Consider the following 15,514-nt stretch of genomic DNA (forward strand, 5'->3'; position numbering starts at 1 on the left):
AAGTCATAATTAAAGAGCCAGTTAAATTATAATAATTACAGGACACCATTTGCTTGTGCGTGTTATTATTCTGTTATTATTAGTTGCATTATTTAAGCAAATTATTTAGTGTACTAATACCATTAGTGCTTTAAAGACAGGCTTAAATTTCATTAAGCAAAAAAAACAAAAGAGATAAAAGGTAAGTATTATGTTCCTTGTTTTCATGTGTATGCTTTATTTAGTATTATAGAAGTGATTAAAATGTAAGAATTAGATATTTATTAGGTTATATTACGTAAGATAATAAAAGACTGTAAAAATTCTTTACAAGATATATTCACAAGCATATAGAGAGCTATGTCATTTAGTAGGGTAATACTCACCTACACTTTTGCCACATAATTTACAACTCATGTGGAAAGGTTATTGATCAGACATGGGTCAAATGGCTAAAACATTAATGAAATTATATAGTAGCAGATGTACACTGTAGCAGATTTTAATCCATTTGGAAAAAACAATTGTACTTTCCTCCTTCAATCTCCAGTTATTATAGACAGAAAACAAGAAATGTAGATTTATTTCACATTTTTATGGTTAATAATGGTCATTCAAATCAATCAAGTCCACACAGAAAGTAAGAAATAAAATATAAAGTTTTACTGAAAACAAACAAACAAATGTTTGATACTTATTAAAGAGGTTTTTAGGGGTTAAGCAAATGAAACTTGAAAATTTTCATATGAAGCAAAGTATTTTTTAATCTTAATATGAAAATCCCTTTGAACTCTGACTTCAAACATTCACAGACAAATCATTAGTAAAAAATACTTTACTTTAAAAAATCTGATTTTTATCTACAAAATACTTATAATATTTTCTGAAAGCTTGCCAAATTTCGTGATGGTTACTTTGTGGTTACAAGGTAGGTCACATCAACTGAGTTATTATGGAAAGAGTTAAATTACAAGCAGACAAAAAAATGCTATATCCACAGTAACGAACACTTGTATATTATACTATTCAGATGTTTTTACAATAGACTGCTACAAAACATTTCAACACATGCCTCTTCAATATAATGATGGATATTTAGTTATAATATTTTATGAACTCTGTAGATATTAAACCTCAATGATGTTCATCCTTAACATTAACATAATTTTTTTAGTTTTTAATAAATTCAACTGTTTAAAATTAAGTCTACCTTTAACTTCTAAATACAAGAAGTCGATTTACCTCAATTATTACAAAAAGCACCTCAATGTGTGCTTTTTCTGTAGATTTAATATAAGTTACAACTAACTTGAGGCCAATAAAGCAATTTCACGGAATTGTCTTTTAATACAATCATGAGACAGCAATTTCAACAGACCTCCTTGGAAGTATCACTCTGTTTCTGTTTACTTTTCTTATCTCCTTTTCCTTCTGACAAATGATGCTGATTTTCTACATGAAAACAAAAAACTCAATATAGTGAACAACAGGGTTCTGAAAAATGTTCGAATCTAACTACTTAAAGTCATTAATTTTGTAATGAATGCAACTAATAAATTATTTATTATAAAGTAACTGAACATACTAACTAAAAATGTAAACAACAAGGTGAGTGAATTTTGTTTCCAAGAGTCAAGTGGAAAAAAAACTTATTTTGTTTGTTATCATGTACCTTAATATTCTACTAATACCAAAAATATCTCTGACGCACAAGAGCTATCCTTGACTATAGTAAAACTGCAATCAACAATATTAGGTTAACAGTACTGTAGTTTCTTTTATAAAATCTTTATAACAATTTTAGACAAGATCTAAGGTTTCAAGCTTGCACAAAATGCAATTTAAAATAGAGAAAATAATTTCTGTAAGTCATTATGTATCTTCAACTCATAATTGAATTAGTTTTCTTTAACATTCAAAAAGTGAATTCTGAGTCTATGAAGGTGAGTTGAAAATATGTTTGTAATGTATAGTTTAGTCATTAAGATCAATTCAGTTTTTTTAAACACATCCATACCTGTGGAGAAGCTATCACTAAACATTTGTTCATTACACCAACAAACCTGTTTTTCCTTTACTGAAGTTATTACTAAAACCCTGCCCATCACATAAACAAACAAATATTTCTTATACAAACATTGTTACTAAAACTCTGTGTATTTAAATGAACAAACCTGTATTTCCTGTTAAAAAGCTATCATTAAAATCTGGAGGAATGGTAAGGTCAGGTGGAGAAAGCTGTTCCATTTGTGGTTCAGACTCCACACTAACTGTCCCTCTTAACTCAGTTTGTGGTAAAGTGGAATCCAGATAGGTATTTTTATTCTCTGGTATTATTTGTGGCACAGCTGAAGAGTTGAACGCTCCAGAAACAGAGGTTGCAGGTCCAAGATCCAATACAGAGGAATTTATCTGAGTTGAGCACAAGCGTGGGAGTCCTGAAAAACTAGACTCATTTTCCACCGACTCATTCAGAGAAGGAAAAGGACCTAAAAAAAAATTACATAGCTTTTTATTTTTTAACCAAAATTGCATAATACCAAGTCCAGATCAAATAGTGAGATTAAAAAAAAAAGAAGTATATTTTATTTAACCAGGATTTAATAAAACCAGAGTAACAGGTAATTTCTAATGGTTAGTTTCACATAACTCTTATATGTGTAGTCAGCAATTGAAAACTTCACTCCAATTCTTACAAGCAATCATTCACAGTAAGGCAGTTACACAGTGCTAGCAAAGCTACTCAACAGTGTGCAATGAAATGAACGTCATTCTGCATAAAAGATACTTAAAAGCCTGTGTTGATGCACACACTAACTTGCACATCAACAGCTAAAAAGGGGCACAACAAGAGATGCTGTGATAAGACAATAAAGAAGCAAATGTTCCAGCATGGCAACTGGGTATGTATGGCTTTGATATGGATCAGCAGCTTGGGTATGACTCAAAAGGTCCTTTTCCAATGATCATTTCAACAGTTAAATCTGGTGACTTCACCAGTTTGCTTTCATATGGAATAGTACAAATACCCAATTCTTCACAAGCTGCATGAAGTATGTGAAGACTGAACCTAAAGTACAGCTGGAAGTCTTGATGAATCCATACCAGTTGGCCTCATTTCCTGGTGAAGATTCTTCTTGACTCTGTTGTGTTATTGTTATTTGGAGTAAACAACTGGCTTTTGTGGATTCCCATTTGTTACAAAACACCACAGTTTGCTTACCACAACTAGAGTATAATTTGTTTCATGTCTCTTTCTGGATGGTTTTGGTGTCAAATATTGATCCATATTCCCTTGTTTTTCAATGTCACTAAGCAGAAGGAATATCCCCATCTTGGAAATTTTTAATCACTGTTTTGAACATGTCTTTACAATCTGACTTTATGAATATTTTCTGCCGAAAATGGCTGTTACATACTTTCTCAAAAGCAATCAATATTTTTATAGCATCACATTACCAAGAAACACCCAACAGTGTAAAAATGTAATTTTAATACATGCCATTCAACTTCAACTTTACATCAGCTATGGTTGTTATTTGAACTGATAATGTGCATATTCAAAAACATTTTTACAAAAGAAACAAATCTTGTGCACTTGATTCAGTTCTACACCACCTATTACGAATTATAGATTAACTTTGGTAAATACAAATTTCAAAATCTCAGACAAAACAAAACTCCACCTCTTGACAACAAAATTCTAAGAACTGTATATTTTCTCCAAAAAGTGTCTGTACCAGCTGATAAGATATGGCCTAAAGAAACAGTTAATATTTTAATCAAGGAGACACAAGACTTTGAAATCATATGATTAATTATCAACGTGTCTAATGTTATAGCATTTTTCAAACACTTCTATCCTCAGAGTAATTGCTGATAGAACTTTCTTCAATTTATATTAAAATTAATAACTTCATTGAATAAAAGTAAACTGAAAATAAGTCATCACCACCTGAAAATGTCATGTCTAAAATGCTTTTTTAACTGTCACTTCTTTCTGTCTTCACTTGATAGTAGTGTTTGTTTCATTGGTTGATTATTGAAAATTTTCTCAATTTTTACCAATTATTTTTCATTATTTTTTTTATCGTTGTACTCTCAAACTCATCAGCCAAGAGAAAGTTGAACCAACAATAACTGATTTATTAAGTGTTTGTTTGACAACTCTTAAGGATCATAATACTGAATAGACATGTCTAACTTTGCCAATTACATGAAAAACGTAGTCTAGGTTTTCAATTTCATCATTAGATATTTATTGGTTATTCCACTTTTAATATTATAATTTTTTTTTAAATATAAACTTTTTATAAAACAAAAAATATATATATATTTCAATTTACAAGCAATGATGTCTGAGAAAATAATGAATTATAAACTAGGTACAAAATTATTTTAAACATGAAAATAATAAAATATTTAACAAGTTTTCACAAAATTACACTCAGAGGTTCACAATATATCTGATCCATCTTAGCATTATTAGCTCTGTTTACATAAAACACAGTTTGAATGGATGAGTTTTTATAATATATGAATGCTAACCATAAAAAATATACATACTTTATAATGTAATCCTTCTATTGTTCTTGAAAGAAAATTATTTTTTGTGGAATCTATCATGCCTTTTTTTCATGCTATTTTACATAATTTATGTAAAAACAAATGTTTATCACAGAACTGTATCACTTATCACCCATTCTATAAACCATTGTATTATAAAGTTTATTTTGTTTTAAAGATATTTTCATAATGGTTTATTTTTTATTGTTACAATCTAAGCTTTTTTAAAATGCATTTAATACTTCCCAGCTACTTACATAATCAAAACAATTTACATTACTTAAAATGAAAAAAATATAACAATGTAACCAGTGGAAAAAAATATTTTTACTATTACGGTTACAATAATTTCACAAGAAAAACTTGAAAAGAAATATAAACAAACTCTTACCTGAAATATGAGGAGAAGGAATAATATCCTTCTTCACTAGAGATGGTACATTCTTTATAACTGCTTGTGACATTATCAAACTACGACAAGTTACAACTGGATGTTGGTTCTGCACTGACAGCTGGGGTAGACCTGAGTCAATTTATTTCAAAAACATCACAAACAATATCAAATAAAAAATTATCACTACAGTTTTACAAATAAATGTCGTCTGCTAAACCTTGTAAAATATAAAAAAAAGTTTGGTTTTACAGTGAATAACCTGACATATGGCCAAAAATGCTGACTTAAAATAATATCAGGAGTTATTTGTTGATAGTGATATACTAGTTATTTCAGTAGTTAATTTGACACAAGCATTGACTTTATATGACATCAGGAGTTGATCTTCAACAGTTAGTTACTGGTGAAATTAGGGTTAATTTGAAATCAAACCTTAGGGGCTACTCTTCAAAGTAAACTGATAATAAGATTAGTAGTTAACCTGAACCCTAGCTACAAATGCTGATTTTGTAAAATACAGGCCTCATAGCCTTTAAAATAAACACTAAATTACAGACTTAAAATTTTTTGAAATATAGGATATGTTTAGGAAAACAACTAACAATAATTTTTTTCTTAACTTGTAACTGAGAACATTCATGTGTTACTGGCCACAAAGAGAGGCTATTTCTGGACACTTGTACAACAGTTTCAAACAGGAAAATAATTTTTTAAATTAAGAGCAAGAAATTCAATTACTTTAAACACATACATATTTTTAAGCAATTATACAGGTTTTAATTAATAGACTTTTGAATTAAAAAAAACAAAACAGAAAACTTTAGAGGTTAGCTGGAGGGGGACAAGTAATAGCTTTTCTTCCCTAATGACTTAACAGCACAGAACTTAGAATGAAATTACTAAACAGTATCAAGGTTTGGTTTTTAAAAAAATCATATAACTTGATTCAGTTTAGAATTTTTTTTTATGTTATAAAAATACCAAAGTTTTGATGCAAAACATTTTAATAAGATTTCTCAATATTACTCCCTTTCATTTTATAATTTCAAATTCTTCCTTTTTATTATTCATCTAAACAATTATACATAATAGGTATAGTTTCTTTTCAATCAGTTATTTTATTATGTGCATTGTCTGATAAAAATAATATTACATAAATAATTATTTGAGTCAATAAAATGCCTTCTGTATGTAATAAACCTACAGCTCACCTGATGTCTTATCACAGAATTTCCACAGCTTTAAAATAAATATAATTTAACATAAAACATTTTTCAGTAAGGCAAAACAACAAAAGAAACTATAAAAGATTCTTTGATTTGTTCCGAAGTCTTCTAAACTTACCATCAGATTCTTTTCTACAAGATTGTAAGTTACTCCTTGTGCCACTTTATTTTTTCTACATTGATATGAAGGATTTGTTATCTGCTCTACCAAATTACATCACTTTCAACTTTTTAAATAGTTGCAATGTGTCACAACACAATGATCTAGAGAAGTTGTGGTTATCTCAAGTTGCCCAACAGTGACACTAATTTTCATGATTTTCTTAAAGGTGCCAAATGAATATGGGGAAGCAACCAAAGTTTCTATCTCAAGTTATTCTCTTTTAATTATCACATGCTTACTCTCTCTAATGGCATCACATCAAGTACAAGTTGATCATTATTAGTTTTTGTAAGTATCTTCTAACACATAAAAGTATCATAATATTCCATTTCTGTTGACAGATTAGTTATTGCTTCTGTTGCTGAATTTTGCGAAATGCCAAGTGAGGGAAATCTGCACTAGTTGTCTCTAATTTTGAAGTAATAGATTAAAGTAATGTTTCTCAACCAAGATCAAAAGAGTTTTACAAAATAAAAGAATATTCGTATGCAAATTGTAATGAGTTTTCGTTTTACTTGCATTCTGATGAACCGTAATAGCTTAGGAAGGTGGAAGGTCAGTTACTCTTGTTGTAAAGGTTAAGAATTGTTGGACTAGAGGAAAAACAACTGGTCAAGAAAAACCACTATAATGTAAACTTTTTGGCTACTTTTGTCAAACTGAATAGTGAGGTTTTGCTGTCACTTTTATAACGCACCCATAGTCCCAGTAACAGTACATAAACCACTGGACCCAACTCATCACAGTTATTGCAACACTGATAAAACCTTTAAAGCATAGACCATTTCTGCCTTTATTTACCACTTGTACCTTTTCATTAAAATAGAACTTGAATGAACAAAGAAAAGATAATAATTAACATAATATAATCAGCCATTATGAGAACAATTTTTGAGTACTGTAGTGGTCTATACAAGTTGCATAATTTTGGCTATCTAATAAAAATATATGAACACTCAAAACAAATTTTTAATAAGTACACATATTTATTTTAATATGAAAATACTTACTGAATACTTTTAGTTTCTCATACATAATTAGAATATAAATCATATACAACTATGCATACTACCAACTTGAAATATACTAAGTCATGTAAAGTGGACACTACCTTCATGCTTGTAATCAGAACAGGAAGAATTGAGGCTGAGATCAAGTGAAGAGGACTGTCCACCTATGTCTTCATAGCTTTGGGGTAACTGTAAGTCTATAACTTCATCTGTCTGAAGAATACCATGCAGTTCTGGATGTACAGGCTGCAAATGTGGTTGGAATGCTCGATGATACACAAGTTGTTTATCTTCGGATTGCTGTAGGTGGCAGGCATTTTGAAAAGTCCCTCGTCCTGGAAGTTGGTTCTGTTTAAATGGTTGTTGTTGTAAGTTTTCTCGGCACATCGGTTGGACATTTACTTTATCCTCCAGTTCTCCATGTTGATACAGTTGTTGGCAGTTCCCCCTATTGTCAGGTACTACTGATTTCTGGGAATTTATGACATTTTCACTTTGGTTGCATCCATGTTGAATACTGTTTCTGCAGTCAAGCTGACTGTGCTGGGATGCACTGAAAGAGCCCTGGGTAATTTGTTTATCATGTTGGGATGGCTGTAAAAGAGGCAAGAATTACTTCAACAGGAATTTCATTTGAAAAAAAAAAAGAGCCCACATCTTATGTACATTTTTATTAGCTCTGGCATTTCATTTTAAGTCTGTAGAAAGTTTTCCTTTAATCCTTTCACTATGAGTCTCAGGTCAAAGGTCATGTCATTTCATTTGTTGATTTGCATTCAAACTTTTTTGATCTACTGTTTTATGAATTTCTCTGTCAATAGGTTTGGAATCAAACTGTAGATTATAATTCAAACTTTAATATTATATATGAGTTAATTTCTTAATTCAAAAGTAAATATTAAAATAGCACACCTAAATGTAAATTTTAGTGAGTCACGTGGTATGTTAAATGCAGCACTGTTTAAAATTAGGTGTTTGTGATGTCAAAGTACTAAGTCTGTAATTTTGTACAAATTAGGTTCTCAAATGATTATTACTGACAAGCTAGAATATAAAATAAGAACCTCATATCTTTCTTTTTATTTTGCTGAGATATAGTTTATGTACTGAATCAAACATGGTGGCCCCATTCAACTCTTTCCATTTTTTGAAACAGTCCTTTTCCACTTTTACTACAGTATATGACATGTCAATAACCAATCAACAGCTTAGAATGTCCCTAGAGTGGTTTTCTCATCCATTTTAATTGTAAAAAGGCTACCACATTTTTTCAAATGAAATTTTCAAGGAGGTAGGTCATGTCTTTAGTCTGCTTAAAGTTTAATATTTTATAAAATCTAAATAAATCTTAGTTACTGAGCTTAATAAATTATAGTGGAATTCTATATTATCAGAATAGTTATTTATGATTTTTTGGTTATTGAACTGTATATATAAAACCTTAAAAAAATTGCATTTGATACCCTCCACATACAAAATTTTAAAAAGCTTAACAACATATGTCCAGCAACAATCAAATACAAAGATTGTAGCAAGAGAGATAATTGTTTGCTTTACTTCTTGATTTATTGTTCTCTATTTTAAGAAAAACAAGTTTAATATTTCTAAATAGTAGTAATCTATTTACACATATATAATGTATAACAACTTAAATGTGACTGTATATTACAAAATACTAGTCCACTAAAACAAGTCGATACAGGAAAGACTAAAGATCAGTTTAATAATACTGAATATGTGACTTGAGTACATGTGCATCTCGTCAGTGCAAGCTGGAAGGTCAATATAATAATAAATATACATGTACATATATAGTGTTGAGACTTAAGCTACTTAGACTAACATTTGCATTTTTGTGTTATGATGTAGTAATTCTAGTATGAAAAAAGCATAATTTATACGTATTTCCTAATTCTTTATGATAGTTATGAAGTTGGTTAAGTGACAAACCCCACATAGTTAGAGTATATAAAATAACAAAACTTTGAAGTTTTACTGAAAACAAACATTTGAAATGTATTTAGGAGGTTTTAGAGATTACACAAATAATATTTGTGATCTTGGGATAAAAAATAGTTTTGTAACCATAACATGAATCATTTTGCACTCAGGTTAGTAACAAAACACTCTATTTTTACAAATAAATCTTGAGTGAAAATATTATGTTAAAAAATCTGATTTTTGTAAACAAAATACTTGTAATCTTTACTAAAAGTCCACAAAATTTTATGAAGACAAACATGCTGTATCAAAAGTTATAGTTCAAATACTTATTGTGTAAAAATGTGTAAACAAACATAACATCACTCTGCACCCAGACTAGTAACGAAAGAGACTGTATCTTCACAAACAAATCTTTAGTAAAATTATTCTTTTAAAAATCTGATTTTTTGTACACAAAATAGTTGTAATATTTACTAAATGTCTACCAAATTTTATAATGATAAACATCCTGTATCAAAAGTTATAGTGCAAATACTTAATGTTCGCAAAACTGTAAATGAATTCCTATACATTTTACCAAGCCCATAGTGAAAGGATTAACCCTTTCTAGACCAAGTGACGAGGAGGCAGGGACATCATTGGCACTTGTTGGTCATTTTCTTTATTACAGTGAAGATATTAAAATTAATAATTTACTAAATGTCATCCAGCTGGATTTAAAACTTCCTTTTTCTACCTTTTTTACAATGTGAATATCAAACATTGAGACATTGTTTTGAAAAAAAAAAAGTTAATAATTTCGTTTAACAATATAATTTTTTTACTGTTGATCACAATCTTCATTTGATATACACAATTAGGTTCACCTTCACTGATATTCATTAACATTTTTCTTTTAATAATTTCTTTCGCCTTTTGTACTAAGCAACACTTCTGACCTTTAAGCAGTAAAAAAAAACAACATAAACAAAACAGCCAAAACTGTAAAACATTTATTGGCAACAGACAACCTGACCTGGTACTGGTTCACATTAGGTAACAATGTTTTTCCTTAAAATATTTTTAATCAAGATTGCTTTATGTCTAAGAAATACAGCTTCTTGCCAATAAAAAAACAAGATTATTAAACTTCTCTAAATTATTTGAATATGTTAAACTTAACAACATTCAAAAAATAAGAATGTAAATCAAATTTGAGTCACTGAAATATTTTGCCATCACTTTCCATATTCTCTAACATAACTAGGCCTAACTGATATTTTATCATTGAGAAAAATTTCTGTAACTTTCAAAATTAACACAAAAAAATGAAAAACCTTCATGTGTGGTTTGTGTCCAAATCTTCTAAACTTCCAACTAACTTTTACTTTTCTTCTCTATATAACTACATCTAATCATTTCCAAACAACCACAACTTGCCTTAAAGACCACTTTATTCTCCTTACATTTGTGTAAGTAGTTTAAAGTCTGCTCTATTATCCAGTGGTACTGGAACTATTTTCTTGTATTTAAATGTATAAATACAATACACAGGTGTGCACTTGACACCTAAAATGTCTCAGAGGTCCAGATAGGGTTAAATGGTACAAAACAGAATAATGCATTGTCTCTGTCATCATTCACTTAAAATACATTGTTAAATTATCTGATACAGAAATAACACTGTATTAAAATAAAAACTTTAGCTAAAATATTCTTTGGAACAAAAAGTAAGTTATGGTTATAAGTACAATGAAGGATAAATTGTGTGCTACTCACAGAAATTACAGGATGAGGAGGTGTGTTTAATTTTGTATATTGTTAGGTTACAAATGTTTTTCAAACTTATAATGCTTACCATTGAAGATTACACTAATTCTACCTAAAGTCTGCAAGTTTATGCATCAATGATTCCTTATTATTATTCCAATGTCAGAACCTGACGATGACCAAAGAAGGTCGAAACGTTGTTCGCTCTTCTATGTAAAATATTTTCTCAACCCAAACAAGCTGTTTTTGCATATAAATTTCTCAACAAGTGGGTTTCTCGACATCACTGAAACCTAAGAACTAGTTCTGGTTGATTACGAAAGATATCTACCACTAATATAATGTTAGATTCCTGGATTATTTTGTAAGAAGTTTGTAATCTGTTATAAAACAATTAACTGGAAGTAAAGTTTGCAGAGCTGTTACAATACTACAGGAGGGCCACACCCAAACTGAGGTAGCACAGGTCATGGGGGTGTCACAATCTATGGTCAGTACATTGTAACACAGATACTAGCCCACAAGAAAATACAACAGGAAGTTAAACTAGAGTTGCAGTTATAGGATAAGAACATGACCAATATTTGCAGAATTTAGCCCTTAGAAACCACACTAACAACACTAGGGGACTTGGAAACAAGCTTAAGCAAGCCATTAGAGTGAGCATGTCACATTCATCAGTAAAGAACAGGCTCCATGACAATGGGCTTAGGATACCAGTTAGAGCCCCTGTACTAGCCCCAAGGGATTGAATATCCCAGTTAGCATTTGCTCAGGAACATGTTACCTGGACTCTTCAGTAAAGAACCTTTTTATAGTTCACAGATGAGACCAGATTCTGTGTATCTTCAAACAGCTGATGTGTGAGGATCTGAAGATATTAAAGAAAGCAATATTCAGCCAATAATACTGTCTATCTGATATCTTTAAAAGTGGATTAATCATGGTTTCTGATCGAATCTGCATACTGGATCATACAGGGATCTAGGTAATGGAGGGGCAGTCCACAACAGAAAGATGTTGCATGGATGACACCCAGCCATTCATTGTTTGTCTATTTGATGGTAATGTTGGAGATATGCTTGCGTATAAGCAGAACAACACCTGCCCACACAATGTCAAAATCAAATTTTTCAGGATGAAAGAACAGAAGTACTAGACATAAATCTAATTAAGTATATGTGGAACTTGCTAAGGAAAACAGTTAGTGAGAGACAATCTGCTCCTATGACCATCCTGAAGCTCAGAACATCCTCTTTCAGGAATTGACCATGCTACCCCAGTAAGGTACCTGAAACATTGTCAATCCGTACAAGGAGTAGGTGCAGGGAGGTAATAAACAAGAGAGAAGGGTCCTACTAGTTACTGCAGATTATATGTTATTTTTTTCTATGGCATTTATGCAAATACTGGCATTTTTTCATTAATTTTTTCTTTTGTTGTTTGTATGTGGATTTTTCAACTTGTTCAGTATTGTCTATCTGTGATAACTGTTATAAAAAATTTTATTCAAAGTTGAAAATCGATTTGTTTTCTTACTTCAAATTAAAAAAAAACACATCAAAACTCATTTACCTTCAATTCTGGAGGATAGAATATGATAAAAGAATAGTGATTTTACTTTTTACTGGAGGATAGAATATGATAAAAGAATAGTGATTTTACTTTTTACTGGAGGATAGAATATGATAAAAGAATAGTGATTTGTAACAAATATTCTAAAATGAAGAGCTAACACACCTGAAAATAAGTTTATTAAAAATATCAGTTTACAGTGTAGAAGCCATAAAATGCACTAGAAACTTCTACTTGCTTCAAATAAGAATTACTTTCCTTTTTTTATGTTCATGACTTGGAAAAACATTTCAAATATTTCTTATGTAAAAGAAGAAAAACACGGTCACATGTATGACCACATATCATACTAAGATACCATCCTTTTCATATTTTTCATGTAATAAAATTACAACTCAGCAGTACTTAACCCTTAAACAGTGAGAATATTGTAGGTAACAGCATTAATTGATAATACCTGCTGTTTAAGGTTTAATCACACACAAAAAAAGGTTCAAACTACTGCTTTCAGAACGGGTCACGAAAAAAGCTGTGGCAAAGAACTCCAATAAGATATACAGTAGAGAAGTACTGATTATGTTGCACTACTGGCAACATGAAGTTCAACAAAATTAATAAAATCATAACATTCATATTTTTAAATTACCTCATTTTGATCCTTCTTTGGCTTCCGTCCAAAATCTGTGATTAAGTCAACAAAACCATCAATCAATGTCACCAACCTTTTCTGAAACATCTAAAACTAAAAAAGTAGGGATGTAAACCGACGTAATTTTTATAAACACAAATGTTCACTTATTGATATTTCACTTGTGTATTTTCATCCAAATAATCTCACTGAATCTAATGCTCTTTGTTACATTTAATCTACACATTGAAAATTGTTCATTCTGGACTTTGTACTTCATTGTACAGTAAGATTACTGTATGTATTCATTTTATTACAGATTTTATACTGTTTAGAATAATGTGATTTTTCTTTTTACTGTACAGTTGGTACTATACTAATATTACTGTGTGCATTCATTTTATTACAGATTTTATACTAATTAGAATAATGCAATTTTTCTTTTTATTGTACAGTTGGTACTATACTAATATTACTGTGTGCAATCATTTTATTACAGATTTTATACTAATTAGAATAATGCAATTTTTCTTTTTACTGTACAGTTGGTACTATACTAATATTACTGTGTGCATTCATTTTATTACAGATTTTATACTAATTAGAATAATGTGATTTTTCTTTTTACTGTACAGTTGGTACTATACTAATATTACTGTGTGCATTCATTTTATTACAGATTTTATACTATTTAGAATAATGTGATTTTTCTTTTTACTGTACAGTTGGTACTATACTAATATTACTGTGTGCATTCATTTTATTACAGATTTTATACTAATTAGAATAATGCGATTTTTCTTTTTACTGTACAGTTGGTACTATACTAATATTACTGTGTGCATTCATTTTATTACAGATTTTATAATAATTAGAATAATGTGATTTTTCTTTTTACTGTACAGTTGGTACTATACTAATATTACTGTGTGCATTCATTTTATTACAGATTTTATACTGTTTAGAATAATGTGATTTTTCTTTTTACTGTACAGTTGGTACTATACTAATATTACTGTGTGCATTCATTTTATTACAGATTTTATACTATTTAGAATAATGTGATTTTTCTTTTTACTGTACAGTTGGTACTATACTAATATTACTGTGTGCATTCATTTTATTACAGATTTTATACTAATTAGAATAATGTGATTTTTCTTTTTACTGTACAGTTGGTACTATACTAATATTACTGTGTGCATTCATTTTATTACAGATTTTATATTGTTTAGAATAATGCAATTTTTCTTTTTACTGTACAGTTGGTACTATACTAATATTACTGTGTGCATTCATTTTATTACAGATTTTATACTATTTAGAATAATGCAATTTTTCTTTTTACTGTACAGTTGGTACTACACTAAGATTACTGTGTGCATTCATTTTATTACAGATTTTATAGTGTTTAGAATAATGTGATTTTTCTTTTTACTGTACAGTTGGTACTATACTAATATTACTGTGTGCATTCATTTTATTACAGATTTTATACTATTTAGAATAATGCAATTTTTCTTTTTATTGTACAGTTGGTACTATACTAATATTACTGTGTGCATTCATTTTATTACAGATTTTATACTATTTAGAATAATGTGATTTTTCTTTTTACTGTACAGTTGGTACTATACTAATATTACTGTGTGCATTCATTTTATTACAGATTTTATACTAATTAGAATAATGTGATTTTTCTTTTTACTGTACAGTTGGTACTACACTAAGATTACTGTGTGCGTTCATTTTATTACAGATTTTATAGTGTTTAGAATAATGTGATTTTTCTTTTTACTGTACAGTTGGTACTATACTAATATTACTGTGTGCATTCATTTTATTACAGATTTTATACTATTTAGAATAATGCAATTTTTCTTTTTATTGTACAGTTGGTACTATACTAATATTACTGTGTGCATTCATTTTATTACAGATTTTATACTATTTAGAATAATGTGATTTTTCTTTTTACTGTACAGTTGGTACTATACTAATATTACTGTGTGCATTCATTTTATTACAGATTTTATACTAATTAGAATAATGTGATTTTTCTTTTTACTGTACAGTTGGTACTATACTAATATTACTGTGTGCATTCATTTTATTAGATTTTATATTGTTTAGAATAATGCAATTTTTCTTTTTACTGTACAGTTGGTACTATACTAATATTACTGTGTGCATTCATTTTATTACAGATTTTATACTATTTAGAATAATGCAATTTTTCTTTTTACTGTACAGTTGGTACTATACTAATATTACTGTGTG

The 15,514-nt window shown here is 29.3% G+C and overlaps 1 protein-coding gene across 4 annotated transcripts in view; it reads right to left on the reverse strand.

Moving 5' to 3' along the window:
* The window catches only part of LOC143228897 (bromodomain-containing protein 3-like), a 111,032-nt gene that overhangs the window by 13,374 nt on the left and 82,144 nt on the right, over positions 1-15,514 (reverse strand). For 3 of the 4 annotated variants that reach the window (XM_076460336.1, XM_076460334.1, XM_076460332.1), the window contains 5 exons: positions 13,253-13,287; positions 7,440-7,932; positions 4,937-5,068; positions 2,154-2,468; positions 1,358-1,431 (listed from right to left, as the gene is read on the reverse strand). In XM_076460336.1, the coding sequence (XP_076316451.1) occupies positions 1,358-1,431; positions 2,154-2,468; positions 4,937-5,068; positions 7,440-7,932; positions 13,253-13,287 (1,049 nt within the window). Of the gene's footprint in view, positions 1-1,179; positions 1,432-2,153; positions 2,469-4,936; positions 5,069-7,439; positions 7,933-13,252; positions 13,288-15,514 lie in introns of those variants that run through there. The other variant, XM_076460333.1, reaches the window with a different exon arrangement.

This window comes from Tachypleus tridentatus, chromosome 10 (genome assembly GCF_004210375.1).
Source record: "Tachypleus tridentatus isolate NWPU-2018 chromosome 10, ASM421037v1, whole genome shotgun sequence".
NCBI lineage: Eukaryota > Metazoa > Arthropoda > Merostomata > Xiphosura > Limulidae > Tachypleus > Tachypleus tridentatus.